The 15863-nt window shown below is 49.6% G+C and overlaps 1 protein-coding gene across 2 annotated transcripts; it reads right to left on the reverse strand.

The window, feature by feature from the left end:
- Window positions 1-14651, reverse strand: TFRC (transferrin receptor). Of its 2 annotated transcripts, none has more exons than XM_009323581.1 (18): window positions 14586-14651; window positions 12535-12748; window positions 11689-11911; window positions 11330-11473; window positions 10501-10594; window positions 9981-10103; window positions 8666-8761; window positions 8357-8496; window positions 7794-7963; window positions 7369-7488; window positions 6651-6736; window positions 6465-6528; window positions 6054-6121; window positions 5598-5665; window positions 5098-5179; window positions 3939-4160; window positions 3321-3461; window positions 1-3034 (listed from the first exon to the last, which is right to left on the reverse strand). In XM_009323581.1, the coding sequence occupies exons 1-18, from the start codon at window positions 14616-14618 to the stop codon at window positions 2792-2794; spliced, it is 2331 nt and encodes a 776-aa protein (XP_009321856.1). In that variant the 5' UTR covers window positions 14619-14651; the 3' UTR covers window positions 1-2791. The 2 variants fall into 2 exon arrangements, with proteins under 2 accessions (XP_009321856.1, XP_009321855.1); XM_009323580.1 differs by having other exon boundaries at window positions 10501-10597.
- Between the last annotated feature and the right edge of the window lie 1212 nt (window positions 14652-15863).

A 15863-nucleotide genomic window follows, 5' to 3' on the forward strand; every position in this document is an offset into this window, starting at 1 on the left:
TTGAGTGTTCAAGCTTTAAAACTTTATTCAAGCAGACAGCAGGTAACGCAGACAGCAGGTAACCCAGAAACAGAGTTTAGCACCCCACGCCAGTCAGATGCCAGCACCGAGCAAGGCATCCCGACGTCCCAGTAGTCACGGTTGTGCTGCCTAGCCAGGAGACAGGCTTTGTCTTTCTTTACTGGCTGTAAAGCGCATGATTAAGTTTGACATCAAGATGCATGCAAACACTACAGTGAGAACTCCCAGACAGCAGCTCTTAAATGCCATCCAGAGAAGTGTCACTAGGAAACAGTAACACAGACAGGGCTGTACACACGCCTCAGAGACAGCAGGGTAGTTAAGGAAGAGCAAGGAGTTGCACAAGCCTGGGCATCAGGCTTCCAGAGAGACAGATGAAAATCCAACCCTCCAAGCTGGTGAGCACTGAGCTCAGTAACTAGGCTGGGGGCTTGTCCTTGCCCGTTCCTTGTGGAGGCCCAGGTCTCTGCTCCAGCTGAACAATGTTCTTCCCCTCCGGGACTACTGCTGGGGCTCAGGTCACTTGCTCAGTTTAGGTTTAAATGCCAGATCAAGCTGTTTGCAGAGCAGAGGGCTGGCGCCAGCCAGCCAGCCAGCTGCTTTTTAGGACACGGCAGCACAGTTTAGCAGGTGTCACGCAGCAGCAGCGTTTGGCTTCAGGTCAGGGAGCAGAGGGGCACCATGAGAAAGGTGCCACCGATTTCCCCGCCTCCACGCAACACCCAGGAGGCAAGACTGGGGTTTCCAGCGAGACCTGGGGAGCCAGCAGCTTCCCGTGCACGCACACCAGCATCACCCCAGTGCCACAGCAGGCCAGCCTCTTAAACTAGTACACACACCCATCTAGAGCGGTGACCAGAGCCCTCCAGACAGTAGTCAGCCCCAAGCCCTACATTCACCTTTAATTCCCCAAGTCTTTGTAACTGAAAGAAGTTTACTAAATCACAGAGCACACAGTCTAACTAGCCTAGCTTCCGCTACACATTCAAGCGCCAGTCCCGTGACTGGAGGCAGGAAGCCACTTCAAGACAGCACAGCTATTTGAAACAGTTCAGCCTACGGAGAAGGTAGAGTCTAGGGAAGTACATAACAGACTGAAGTTTGTATCTGCATCACCACAGGAGAGTGAAAAAATAGGACTGCAGGAAATTGATCCATGTTAGATACTAACCATCAAGCTTCGCAGATGACATTGCATGATAAGTATAGAACAATTATGGGAAACACTGTCCCCGATAATTACGTACACCCATAGTGCAACATATGGAGGTCACTGCCTCCGATATAACACTGTGGTAGGCAAAAACTACCTTGTTCTTTACACATTATGGAAGACACTGCCCCCGATAATGTCAGTTAGGTTTCATGATACATAAGGTACTGGAAGTTTGCAGGAAGCTGCCGTTTCAAAAGAAAAAAAAAATAAAAAAAATCGGGCCAATGCCTAATCGGAGGTACAGGAAGTCAGTGAGTTGCCGTGAGCGGAGCTAGGGTTACACCGCGAGCCCCTCCGCCGGGGCCGGGGCCAGGAAGGAAGCTGTGCTCCCCGTGCGAGCACACGGCGTCCAGAAAGGGGGGCGAAGAGGGAGTCTGAAGCCCACAGAGGGGCACCACAGGGAAGCCAAATTTCTAGCATTTGAGTTTCCACCCAGGTTTTCAGCATTTCAGGGATCATTTTGGAGCGCAACCCAGAGACTTGCTACCAGGTTTACGCCTTCAAGTTTTTTCCAGAGGGGTGTTTTTGCCACAGAAAGCTTAATTGCTAGTTTTCAAAAACTTTTTTTGGAGGGGCCTGTTTAGATTATTTTAGATGCAAAGTTCCAGTATCATGTTTGATTGTAATAGCAGATGCTGCTTTATTCAAAAACGACAGTATAACTGTCATAATTATGGAAGGCACTGCTTCCGATAATTATCTTCTATAAAAAAAACACACCATTTATAGTGAACGCTGTCACTGATAAATAAATAAACAAATAAATATCTCAGTGCCAAACTAGAGCCATCCTGCAAAATGGCATCAGTCAAACAGGGTTTGGCCAGCAAGAGACTCGATTTCACAAAAGGCCCCAGAGCAGCAAGGTCTGAAGTGCCAGTCTAGAGCCATTTCTCAACGCCGCAGGACTCGCTGAGGTGCCAGCTAAGGATATAAAGGGGGTATTAGATAATCTTTGGGTCATTTCCCTGCATATTAAGACCTGCCTCAGCAGAGGCAAGCCTCCAAGACATCATTGGGACCCCGCTGTTGAGTAAGGCAGGCCAGGCACTTCAGAACTTGCTGGTAATCCAGCACTTGCGGGCTATTACTATGTTGTTTTACTTCTGAACTACAGGTTGGTCTCTGCAGCTCCCTGCCAGAGAAGGGATCCTCATTGTGAGCACTAAGAGGAATCCATTCCCTATTTTGTCACTAGGTTTAGGGGGCCAACAATTAAAACCCTAAATAGATGAGGTACCTCCCCACTCAAGGTACCAGTTCAGGAGTCACCTGAGCTGTTAGTTCTCAAGTACGCTGGAGAACAAGCCCCACAAGCAGCTGTACGTGACCAGTTTGCACTGTAGTCACATGGGAGCCTGGTCAGAGGAGATTTCATGGTAATCTTAGTACCTGCTTTAAAACTGCCTCCTGTGAATTTGTCAAGGTGAGATTTAAATTTTATGCTCGACTTTGGTCAAAAAAAATTTGTTGCCAGAAAATCTACAGAAAAATAATGCCATGTTAGGGAGTGGGTTTCCCTAATCCTGTACCTTAACCAGGCGTTTGCTGTGTCTAGAATTCGTTGTCCGTATCCCAGATATCACCCACTAAGGCATTGGCAGCCCCTTTAATGGTCCAGGTCGCTAGGGCCAGCTGCTCTTTCAGCACGTCCACATCCACGCTGTCCCTGCTGGTTGTCAGCAGCTGCAGGTTCTCCAGCAGACTCTGCAGGGTGTGGGAGCCTTTGCCAAAGAAGATGTGTCGAAAGGGAACTTCTTTTGGCGAGAGGTAGGGGGAGAGGAAGTCATACTCCACCTGGAGTAGAGGTGCAAATTCAGGGTTATACTCTCACCTCCCAAGTTTTTCTTTCCTGCCCCATCATGAGCTCCCAACCTCTGGTCCCCATCCAGCCCTTTCCCGCAGCAGCTCTGCAAGGGCCAGACCCTCTCCTGATAGCAAGCGCGTAAGTCAGACACGTTGACACTAAGCAAGCAGAGGAGACACCGGTGTGCACAGTGCCCATGGCTCCTAAGGAAGAGGCCCATCCCAGCCAGCATTCTCTTCCTTCGTGAAGGAAGGAAAACCAGTTGCAGATACCCACCTTCATGATCCTGTCATTCAGGGCTCTGCGGACAATCCTGTTTTCCCTGTCACTGTTTGTGATGTCTCTTCTCAGTGCATCTGTAGCTCTCCGGAAGTCACCACGGGCAAAAAACAGCCATTTCAAGGTCAGCCCCAGCGCCTGTGAGGGAGGAGCTGTTAGCAAACCTGATTTTCTTCTTTTGCTGCTCTCTTACCAAGAGAAAGTGTTGGGGTTTTTTTTTGCCAGTTTAACCAAGTAGCAGAGCAAGTTCCCGGCAGGCTCTCTGAGGTCACTGAGCTCAGTGAAGTCTCCCCACCCACAGTTTCTTATAGGCTTTCAGCAGAGGTGCAAATGAGATGCAAAGCTGTACCTGCTGTGAATGATAACCAGACAAGAAACCATCCACATCCATTTCCTCAAGAGCTCCCCACAGCCAGATTAGCTAAATCTGTCTGCCACAGCTACTCTGCCTGCACTGCTCTATAAGGCACATCGATTCAGGTCACATCTTGCCATGCTCTCGTGCCCAAATGAGGAAGATGTCCACCCTGTTGTATCCAGTGGCAGCAGAGCCTTACTAGCACACGGCCCCATAACAGCCTACAGGGATTCAGTGCACTCTAGAGCCTTTCTTACCCTCACATCCCGATCGTAGGGCAAAAACTTCTCCTGGAACGCTAGCAATTCTTCATCGTATCTCTCAAAGTCCAGGAAGAGCTCATGATCATGGGTCAGCCTGAGAGCTATTTGTCCAGCAACTTCTGCAGCAGCACGCATAAGAGCGTACAACTTGTCATTCATCTTCAGGTTCTCCACAGTGTCCTGAGTAGTGCCCAAGAAGGGATATTCCTCATCTTTCTGCAAGAAAGGCGGCACTGAAGTTAGGCAAGAGCGCTTCTCCAGCCAGGATTTTTCACCTCCCACTACAGTTTGCCTGCTACTTCCACCACATCCCATCTCCTTGTGCTGCTAAGTAGCGAGACGTGAGTGGCAAAACTTCAAAGCACAGGGGAAGGGAGCGGAGCTCCTCCATCTCGTCCCTCACATTTTCCAACAATCAGCAGGATGCTCTGCTACTTTGTTAGACCCAAAGACACATAGACCTTTCCCCCCCTAAGAGCTCACTGCAAAAGCACAGGCGGGCAAACCCCAGCACCCAGTTTAGTATGTGCTAGCAGCACCCTCCAACCCTTCTTGGCAGGATAACTCAAGTTTTTTTTGTGGAAAAAGTCTGACGCTAACAAAATCCAAGCATTCATAAGCAGAGGAAGCTGTTATCAGGAAGGCTCCCAGCTGCACACCTGCAGTAACAGAGCAGGCTGCTTGGCTGATGCCATTTTTGCCAGCCCCAAGCTGCAGCAGCAGACCTGAACAGTCTGAGTTAGTACTTGCTCTGGCCAATAGTACTGCTTCCCCAATGCGCTTTGCTTGCTGACCAGCAGGCTATAGTACAGTCTTTCACTGAAGCAACAACAGCTTGACATCTTTTTAGCGCTTTTAGCTTCTGAATCATTGACATCCGAGCCTCCAGAAGAGCGAGTGTCCCCTCTCCCAACAAACAAATTAGTGTTCAGGACTCCGGAACAGAGACAATAGGCCAACCATGCCCCAGGAGCAGCCTTCACAGCAAGTACAGCCACAGCCACCAGGTCCAGAGGCTGCATCTCCTCCCCCAGAAAGGCTTCTGCATGGACAAGGCTTGGGACAGCACCTTGTGCTCTGCCATCCTGGAGAGCAGATATCCTTACAGCACTTTCCATGGAATGAGTACACCAGGTGGGCAGACAATACTTACATTGCAGAAACCAAAGGAAACCACTGGGATTCCCGCGTAGGCCAGGAAAGGGAACGCTGCGTTATCCAGACCAAGGGGAACACTGCAAAAGCCAAGTATTGAGTAGTTAACAACTGGTTTGGACAACCCAGGAGAAAAGCCCGACTCAAAAGCCCTAGAGTTGAAGCTCTGAGCCAACTGGATTACCCTGTCTAGACAAGACTAGTTTTGGCAAGGAGTCCCGGCCAAGTGCCGAGGGCTGCTCGTCCATTTCTGGCCACTGGTCTTTGTACAAGGCTGTTCTTGCCCTACAAAAAGGTGTCGTGTCTGCCCACAGGCAGCTTGGGGCAGCAGCACTAAGTACAGCTAGTGTTGTACTGTTCACGCTTGCCTGATCACATTGCAACAGGTACAGCCTGCCCCAGACAGAAGTATGACACTCCAGCACAAAGAGCGGAAGCCATTTAATTTGTTCCTTTATGGAGATTTGCTTTCCTAAATAGCAGGATGACAATACTTACACTGTTTTTACCCAGTCAGCGCCAACTCTGTCATACAGGCTTCCTGAAACCTTTGTTGGGTCCTTCACCTGCACAGAGATGACAGTCAGTCCACTTGTTCTAACCTCTGCTTGGGCTTCCAGGTCCATCCTGGAGCTTGCATTGCTGTGCAGATGCCACAGTCAGGTGTGGTCCCCTGACCTTTCTCCACACAAGCACAGTTCATGTGGGACAGGCATTCACCTCCCACTGAACTGTGGCATTTAGTGATTTTAGATTCCGCATGCGTGAACTGCAATTCCCAGAGCCCAGCTGACTTCAGACAGGGCCCTCCAGAGTATCTCAGCCCTTTCTCCTAAATGGGGCTTTCCCCTCAGAAGGTGCCAGCTAGGGAAAGTGACCCAGCACAGCTCTGGCTCTTTCAGCTCCTCTTTAAAGCCACAGTCACCTTGATTAGCCCAAGACCCTTCAACTCACCCCCTTGATAGCTTTCTCCAGCAACGTGTACAGCAATGGGCTAGCAGAAATCTTCATGTGGTTGAAGCCTGCAAAAAAGGAAGGGTGTTTGACATGCCGGCACAATTAACCACTACTGCTAGAGCTGCTCAGCCCTGTGACTGAGCAACAACTGATCTACAGCTTGTTGCCAAAGGATCTTTAACAGATACAGGACAGTCTACTGGGACCTAGCAGAGCTGCTTCCTTCTGGCTCAGGCTGCAGCAACCTCCCAGCTTCAATGACAACAGGAGAATAAATGGAGTGATGCCAGTCTTCAGCCAAACACCCAGCATCAACCTCTGGCACAGCCCCCATTCCTGGCGGTTAAGGGATGTCTGTCAAGCTATTCTGGTCCCACTCAGTTTAAGAAACTTAGAGTAGCAGGTTACCTAGGACTGCAGCATCCAAGTTAATGTAAGTGAAGGCTTTGGCATGCAGTGTGGCAGAATACCCCTAGAACAAAACAAGTATTTTAAGGTGAGCCGTAGCAGTACAACACCAGGATGTTTAATCCACAGGAACAGGAGATCACAACTGCGCAGTCATCACGCAGAAGGACGCCAAAGAAACAGTACCTCCAACAAACCAGTAGCACCCACAGCTCCATACTCTCCCGCACTCCAGCTAGCGAAGATGATGCTGCGCCTTGGTTTGTAGCCATCTGCAGAGAGAGAGAGAGAGAGACTGAGATCTGCCCTTCCCCCATGGAGATGTTGATTAGCACTGAGGGCCTGGGTTGATGAATCCCTGCTCCTCAGAGAGAGCTGAAGCATTCTGGCTGCCGCAGACAAACTTGCACACTAGTGGCTGCATGGACACAGTACCCTGCCCCCCCATGCTGCAGAGCTGTGTAGGAAAACCATGCTGTCTGCATTTCCCCCCTTTTTTTGTTTAGCTGCCTGAGCCCAAAATTAATCCTGGAGACAAAAGCACTCACACTAAGTGCCACCATGCAGACCCCACTGCTCCAGCTGCTCAGCCACTTCAGTTTTTTCCCCACCTTCAGGCCTGGCTGTCCAATAGACAGCTCAAGTTTGAGGTTTGCATTGTGTATTATCCAAGGACATTCTTGCATTCAAGCCATACCAGATGCAAGCAGGCAGTCCTTTGAAAGCGAGTGCTCATTGCAGAGAACTTGTCTGTGTTGGACAAGTAATAGCTTCTCAGGAAGCTTTGTCAGATTCCCTACGCTTCCCAAAGGATTATTCTGCAACTGGGCTCTCCAATGTTAACACACACAGAGCTAAGCCTGCATCACCTCCCATCCCCATGCTTTTGTACACAAATATTTACCATATTTCACTATGTCTGAGATCACACGGGCAAGTTCCAACAACATGGCAGTTCCAACGCCAGCCTTGGCTGCTCCTGGGCCCCAGGAGTCTCTCTGGGCTCCGATCACAACATACCGATCTATAAAGGAGACATCAAGATCTGAGCTGCAGGCTTCAGGTTGCAAACACCATTTATCAGAAAAGCAGCTTTGAGCTTCTGTACTAGGAACAAAGTATGGAGTCTGACCCCTGAATCTGGCACACTGCTTGCTTTCATTTAGCCTTTCCCCGGCAGCGTGGTTCAGCTATTTTGTTGACCTTTAGGGAAGGGTCTTGGTTCTGCTGAGGAAGTAGCTGGCTGGCTGGGAGCAGCTGTCATGTTCTGATGATCACAGAACAGGAAGGGTTCCCCTCAAGACTGAGCCCCAAGGCAGTTGCTGTTACCTGGTTCTTCAAACCCCTTGATAGCACCAAAGATGTTCAGAATCTTCCTGTCCACCACAACGTTGTTCACGGTCAGTTTCACTGTCATCTTGCTCTCGCTGCTCAGCATCACCTTACATCCTATGACCCCACCTTTCCACTCTGGAAGGCATTGCTCTCCATCCATTTTGCTGAGGGGAAAAAGAGAGATCCTTTGAACTCATTATCCAGTTCTGACCTCATTTAGTTATCCTGTGAAAAATGCAAGCCTGCAACTGCAGGTGCAGCCTGGTTCAGGGCCTGCTCACAAAAAACAAAACAGCTTGCAGTCCTGTACCACTAATTATGCAGGGAGAGGTAGGATGCAGAGGCCAAGAAGAATCCAACACTAGATTAAGTTCAGTCTTTTAAGACATGAGACATGGACACAAGCGACATTTCTCCAGCCAGTTCCAGTAAGTGCTCCCTGCGATACACAGCAGAGACCAGCAGAGAGCTCCCTGGGCTCACACCACCTCAACACCATCCTCACCCCTGCAAAAGGACCACAGCAGCCTAGCCTACAAGCCAGGAGAAACAGTTACCGGAACAGTTTGGCTACTGCTTGGCTAGAGATAGTCTGAACAACAATGCGAGGTAGTCCAGAAGATTCCACTGGTGGGAACTGGGTGTGGTTGAAAGAAGGGAAGCCTGGGGTGAAAGGGTCTCCAGTTCCAAGGTGGGCCTGTGGAAAGCAAAAGGAATCCTCAGGTCTCGGAGGAGACAACAGTTTTCATCTACACAAAGACATGAAGCACTGCTGAGCCAGAGGCCTGCAGAAGGACTGCTGCAGTCTGCAGTCCACAGTGAGAAAGGTTCACGAGAACAAATAGGGGAGCCAGCTGCATACTCACATGTCCAAAGGGGACAAGCGCATCTGTGTTCTTGTAATCGGAGGGGTCCAGGTACATCAGGGCACCAACTGCTCCTGCCTCCTTGGCATTTGCAACCTGAAGCAAAGAGGAACATTAACTGCACATTTGCACTACAAATAAAGGGAGGTAAGGCTCATACATGGAGTAATGGTGTGAAGGATTGTGCTCCTCAACGCCCAACTCCACCACAGATTTTAACAGCTACCTGGCAGTGATAGACACACAAGAAAACCGAATACTAGCAGCTCAGTCCTACTCCAGGCAGAGTGTCTAACACCCTTTGAACAGTTAGGACACTCCATGGTTAGTGTCTCACCCTATGATTCCTTCAGCTCCTCAGAGCAGCTTAGAAGAAAGATGTTATTTAATTTTGATTATGCTCCATCTGTTTCCCCAAGATTAGGTTGGTCTCAAGACAAGATAAGCAGCGGCTGGAGGCTCATGTTCACATGGAAAATGGAGGCAGAGTGGCCTAGTCAGGTCCCTGTTTTAATACACCTACAACCCAGCTGCCTCCGATATGCCACCAGTACAAACACTCTTGCAAGGCTAGACACCAGTTTGAAAAGTGGGAAGGGGACTGGAGAACCAGTAATCACCCCTTGCAGAAGCACTTTTCAGCTCTGCCTGTGTCTGATGCATGCAGACAGGCAGAGTCTGACTGGAAAGAGTCCTATGCCCCAGCCTCCCCAGGAGCACCCATCTGAGGGGCAGCTCTGGGTCAGACCTAGAACAGGCTTGCGTACAGAAGGACTTGGATCCTTTACACTGCTTGGCTATTCGGTTCTACTCGCTACAGAGGGAACATTACAGTAACAGGCAAGGCAGCTGACTGGGCATGCAGTGCCAGCACCTTCCAAATGAACAGTCGGCAAGGGCCCAAGTGAGACACTGCAGTCAGGCTTTGAAAGTATCTGGCTGCAGCAGCAAGAAGTGCTCTGGAGGCAAGGCTGTTCTAGCAGCCCTATTGCTGCATCTAGCAATACCAGCCAGCTCTGCACCCTGTAGCCCCCAGGCTGCCTCCCAGCTCCATCATTCCAGATGCTTGGCTGTCCCAGCAAGACTGCCAGAGGCCAAGAAAAATGCCACCACGAATGGTAACCAGCTCTGTTCAGTCTTGGTGTCCAGACCTGCATGTGGAGGCTTAGTGCAAGCAAGACCAGACCTGCAGGGACAAGCCTACATACATGAGTTCTAGAGAGCTGAACCGAGGCACAGAGGTGTGTCTTCAAGAGGAGGAAGCATCACTTCCTGCTGCCAAGTTTGGCCAGGCTTTGGGGCACAGGCTGCTTACCTTCTCAGCAAGGGTTATTTTTCCAGCTCTGAAGATGATTATAGTTCCATTCAGTGAAACATCCAGCTTCTGTATCTTCTGAAAATCAGATCTCAGTCCATAGTTCACATAGACTGGTTTGCCCTGGAACGGAAACACCGGTTTTAAATGCAGCAGTCCTATGTCAGTAAGATACTTGAAACAGCCTACAGAGTCACAGTAACAGTGACTCCCGTTAACAGTAAGGAGTTCAAGCTCAGCAATGTAAACTCTGATCACATGCAACATACAGAAGAGCTGCTCCAACAGGCAAGGTTCCTGTCTGGATCCCAGCAGAAAAATTTAAACAGTTAATTCTGCATCTTGCTGAAGTAATAGAACTATATGGGCCCACGCCTCACCCCACTCTCCCCACCACCACCCCCAGCTCTCTAAACTGGGGAGGGCTTTATATACTCCATATCTTGAAAGGACATATTTTGGACATTGCCACCTGGCAAGTGTGCAAGCACATTTCCAGGATCTTCCTGCAGTCACTTACAGCAACTAGGCCACTCTTGCTGTATGCCACATATGCATCGGGACTCTCCAGTATCTCTTCTTTACCATCTTCCAGAATAGACACTTTGTTGTTGCTGCTATTAAATGTAAAGAGACAGTGTTACATTCTTTCATACATAAACTCCATATTTAACTAGCTCCCATATTTCAATCTGTGCCCTAGCAATTCCGATCAAGTCAATGCAGAGCCTTAAATAGGCAGACTCATCCCAGTACTTCCGTGCAAGAATCTCTGGAGTTGTTCAGAGACATTAACGAAGGCTAATTTCTAAAGACAAGTAGCAGAAAGAATCTCTGCTTCCAAGCCTCTTAGTCCCCTCCTAAGAGGAGCTAAGCAAATTCATTTCGCCCCCGACCCCGACATGAAGGGGCAAGTAAGACATGAGGGTATGAGCTGTCAGCCAACACAATGCCTGTTGATATCCTCCTGAGCCAGACCAGGAGCCACTGCCAGGTCTGCAACACCTGTCTGGGCGACAGGACAGAGTCGCCCACGCTAGCATTTTTAGACACAGGGAATCTGCCTTTCAGCTGAGTTTTTACTCAAGTTTGTTTTCCCTCCACTTCCTAAGCATGCTTTGAGGAAACAGCTGTCCCAGGAAAAATCCAGAGAGCCGCTACCAGACCCTCTGGATTTAGAAAGACTGAGAAGAGACAGGAGCAGCTATTACTTGGCTACAGCGAGGCCTTCTTTGGAGAGGGGCAACTGGCTCACAATTTTAGCACTGCTTTCAGCAGAAATCACGATTGCTCAAGACTACAGATATCCATGCTGTAAGGAAGAGATCTGCATCTCTTCATTAACGTACCTGCCTTTGACCTGCAGCTTAATGTAGTGCTCATCGTTCCACACTTCATCCAAGAGGAAGCTGGTGAACTGGTCATGAATGTAGCTGGCAGTGCCCTCATCTCCACTCTGGCCAGCTTCGAAAGAGTACTGATTTGCTCTTTGCCTGTAGGTAACAGATGTATAGCTTAGGCTACAGCACCAGTGTTGCACTGCAGTGCTCCAGCCTGCAAACCCAAGCTGGATGAGCCATTTAAGCCCATGTTTAATCACATGCCACCCCACAACATCTTTAAGGCCCTTGTTCTCCAAAGGAGCTTGAGTTCTGCTCACAGGCTGTGCCTCTCTCATAGCTGTAGCTAAGCTTTCTGGAACTATTACCTCAAGCTGTCCTCAAGATGGCTGGCTGACAGCTTATTTGACAACAGGTCTCTGAGCTGAGGCCAGAAGAAGACAGGTGGTCCAGGAACCTCTTCTTCCTCAGTTTCATCATCATCAGCTAAATAAGATGTGGTAGGAGTCATCTCACACTTGCCACTTCCATCCAGACACCTGCTAGCCTTCTGCATTCGTCCACGATAACTCAAGTAGCCGATCAGAAACCCTACAGACAGAACAGGCATTTCTTTGTGCTGCAGAAAGTTGACTAAACCAGCCCCACACCATACAAGTGCATTCAAAGCAGCTTCAGGGTTAAGATGCATCTCTGCTCTCACACCATTTTTGACAAGCTGGCATACCTAAAGACAGACAGAAATACGCAGCCTGACATTTTGCCTGAGCTGGCATGTTTTAAGGTAGACTGTAAATCTGATCTTGTGCTTGGCAGAGTCCCTCCAGCACCACTTGGGAAGGAGAACGCTTACTTTAGGTCAGTGGCAGTGTTTAAAACCCTTGAGAGACGAGCACCAGAGGCTTTACTGATATGTTGACCCACATGTCTAGAGAAGTGTTGAGTTAATCGAGGGAAAACCAGTACGCTTGCCACATGGGCCAGTTTGCCCTTTAGCTAAGTCACAGTTCCACCGTCAAACTTTACACTTCTTTGTGCCAATTCTGTACCGTTAAGTCTGAGCTAGACATACTTAGAGTTAGTGACAAGAGGCTGCAGCCTGGATCCAGGCTCTTTAATTATCTCCTGAAACAATAGAGATTCGAGTGTTAACAGCCTCAGATATGCTCAATACCAGAGTCCACTTCATGCAGTTGCCTCCCACCCTTCCTTACCAATCAAAAGGAGGAGGAGAGCTGCGATGATTAGGAAGCAGAGGTTCTTGCCACTCCTCTGTGGAGGAGGCATGCTGGCATGCAGGTGCTCTGGTCTCCCAATTTCCCCTCCTTCCTCATCATCAGCAGACAGCTTCATCTCCACATGGCTGTTGTCTCCATCCGTTTGCCGGGCAATGCTGAAGCGCGTGTACAACATCGGCTCGCCACCAAACTGTGTTGAAAGACAGTCATGTGATGGAAGAGTTTGCTACACCAGCCTACAGTCCTTGCAGCCAGCTGCACCTATGCTCCAAACCAAATACAGCTTGTTCATCTGAAACCACTCCTGCACAGCCCAAGCATTCGGCTGTCAGTAAGTCAGGCTGGCTGCTTTGAACAGAGAGTTAGACTCAGATCCACGCAGTGTTTCCAGAGTCTATTTAGCATCTGTTTGCCCTGCACAAGTTCAGAGCCACGCTGGTCAGAGTCTAGCTTGGAGTCTGTTACAAATATGACACAGCCAATGGCATCGGCATTTCCCACGTGACCCCACGGCAAAGGCTGACTGAAGCAGAAACTCCTGGTCTTAATCAGGAGTGCACTGATCTGATCTGAACACGTGCGACTCGCACAGAAGGGAACTTTGATCAGGACAGAGGAAAGGGAAGGCAACCCCTCCATGGTTGTGCCTTCGAGCCACATCCACTCTGACATAAATACTCTCATCCAGTATCTAGATAATCCTGTATTAAACTGCCCCATGCTACTCTTAAATTACACTACTGATGAGTATTATAAAGCAGCTAGGCTGAAGAGAGATGACCCCTGGGAATCCTGCTACCTCAGCTAACGTGAAAGCTGAGGACACACCTCCCGCACCCACCAGCGAGTGGACCCATTCGACAGGTGTTTATCAGTGCCCAAGCAGAGCAGCTTCCAGTCTGGAGCCCACTTTTCTAAACAGCTGCAACACGCAGTCCCACCGCCCACAGAACAACAGCCTGTACACAAGGCAGTCGCTCAGATTAACAGACAGTTAAACTCAATTCCAGGAGCAGCCAGCCACTGAGCAGAACCACTCAGCTTCCATTAGAGCCGCTGAATGGGCCTGCGGCCACAGTTGTGCTGGGGACAGGCAGGATACTGGCTAAAAGGCCAGAGGAACAGTTTTGGGAGCAACAGTCCTGGCAGCCCCTCTCCACTGTACTGGAGAAGCAGCTGGCGGCAAGTGCCCAAGCCCTGTTACAATCTCAGCAGCTCATCCACAGTTCTCAGCTCACTCTCAAACTACAAGTCAGTGGCTGGAGGTGAAGAGACCAGACATCATCTTGGTTGGTCAAAACTAAACCAGTGTCATTTCATACCTGCAGTTCCATTCTGGCCCACACTACCCACAATGAAGTGGCTGGCTTCTCATATTCCGTAAAAGGGCAACACCGCAGTCTATCCTAGCAGTCTCCCTGCTCAGCTGCTTGATAGCTTGGCTTCCCTCACACTTTGCAGAGGACATGCCTCAATCCCACATATCCTCCGTGCTTGTTCAGAGGCCAAACCCTCACATTTGCAGTCCTAGCCTATGGTCATTTCACAGTCCAGGCTCTCTAGGACCGGCGGGCTTGGCTGAGCAAGCCCAGAGCTACCTCCTCCTGCACATTTGTTTCAAAGCAAAGGTTGCATTCAAAGGCTGGACTTGTGGTTGAATTCCCACCCCCAAAGTAACATAATAGAACACATGTTGATTGTCCTGATAGGCATTTAATCAGCTTCCTCAGCAGCACTTCCTCCTGGAACATTGTTCAAGGCTCGCCCCTCGTCCTTATCAGCTTCCTGAGAGACCCAAGACATCGTAGCAGTTAACGATAACCCCACCAGCAGTGAACCGCTTAAGCCACCTCCTTATCATGGCCAGCTAGCTACAGTGATGTTTGGCTCACAACCCCCACAGTAGCATCTAACACTGCTTTGGATTTGTCATCGTCTCCGATACTGACACGGACATTGTTGAACCTTTCTTCTGCAGCATCGTCAGCCCACCAAGAGACAAATGGCACAGGGGGACTGGGTCTTACCAAGTTAGAGATTGCCGCTCTGGCATGGTCCATCGCTTTCTGGAAGAGTGCCCACCAACTTGACCAAAGCCCTAGAAGTTCAGAACACAAGTCAAGTCAGGCTGTTCCCCTGCCACTACATAAGACATCCAAGGCCAGTCACTGCCACTAGTACAACGCTTGCCCATAGATTTTACGTGATTGCTTCTACATAAGTCAGTGTTGGTGAACCTTCATCAGCCTTGATTGCAACCTAGAAGTTCATACTCCCACTGCAAATACAAGTTCTGATGAGCAAACCTACTCTTTCTATTGAACTCCAGGGATGGGGGGTGTGTGTATAAATGAGGAATATAGTCTCAAACAGCTAATTTCAGCCAAGGGTCTTATTAATGGTAGGGCCACCTCCACTCAGGGAGTGCTGGCAAGAGGCGCTTGCTCAACTGTGAGAACGGACACCGCATATCTAAGGTTCCTGGGGTCTGTCTCAATGACAGGACGGAGACAAGAGTCTGATTGGTAGCCAGAAGTGGCACAATGCCGTAAGGCAAAGCAGCACGAATTCCTACCCTGCTAAAACACTTCCAATTGCAAGGTCCCTTTTAGATGGCTCTGTTCTTTACCACTTTATGAAGGAAATTTCAGTTTTGAACAGTCTCCCAGAATAGCCAAGAGCAACTCTCCAAAAGCATTTCAGTAACTTTTATAGTTTGGATTTCTCTAGACAGCAAACTTATCCGAAAGGCAAATTGTAACTGATTTACTTCAGCATTTCTTCCTGAAAAGATGCTTAAAAAAGCTTTGTAAGTTAGTGACTAGACAGCTTGGGTTGGGACAGGCATTTAGGTTGGGAGCATGCAACTCAAGCAGCACTGCTAGGACGTGGTTTTGAATTGGTCTTCAGGTGCACGTGGATTAGCTTTACACCTGGGAGCTCTGCAATATAAGCAGGTTTTATTTGGAGATCAAAGGTTGATAGTGGCCATCCGCTCATTTCACCTTCTGTTTAGCGCAAGAGTATATAGAGGTGAATCCCCGGCAGCTTTGAGAAGCCTTTTCCGAGTGACAGTCTGAGGCCCAGGCTCCCACCTGGCAGGCAGGGCCCAACGGGGTGTGTGTATGGAGGGTCTCCTAAAAGCCAGACCAGCTAACCCAGGGGAAGAGTCAGGGAAGCGCAAAGGGCCTGCGGGCATCGCACCTGGCAGGGATGCTTCCCGGGATGCTCCCCGGCCACCCCGGAGCGCAGGGCCCCCCCGAGCCCACCACCCCGCAGCCGTCACCCCAAACCCCTCAGGGCCC

Source organism: Pygoscelis adeliae, unplaced genomic scaffold (genome assembly GCF_000699105.1).
Source record: "Pygoscelis adeliae isolate BGI_AS28 unplaced genomic scaffold, ASM69910v1 Scaffold245, whole genome shotgun sequence".
Classification (NCBI taxonomy): Eukaryota; Metazoa; Chordata; class Aves; order Sphenisciformes; family Spheniscidae; genus Pygoscelis; species Pygoscelis adeliae.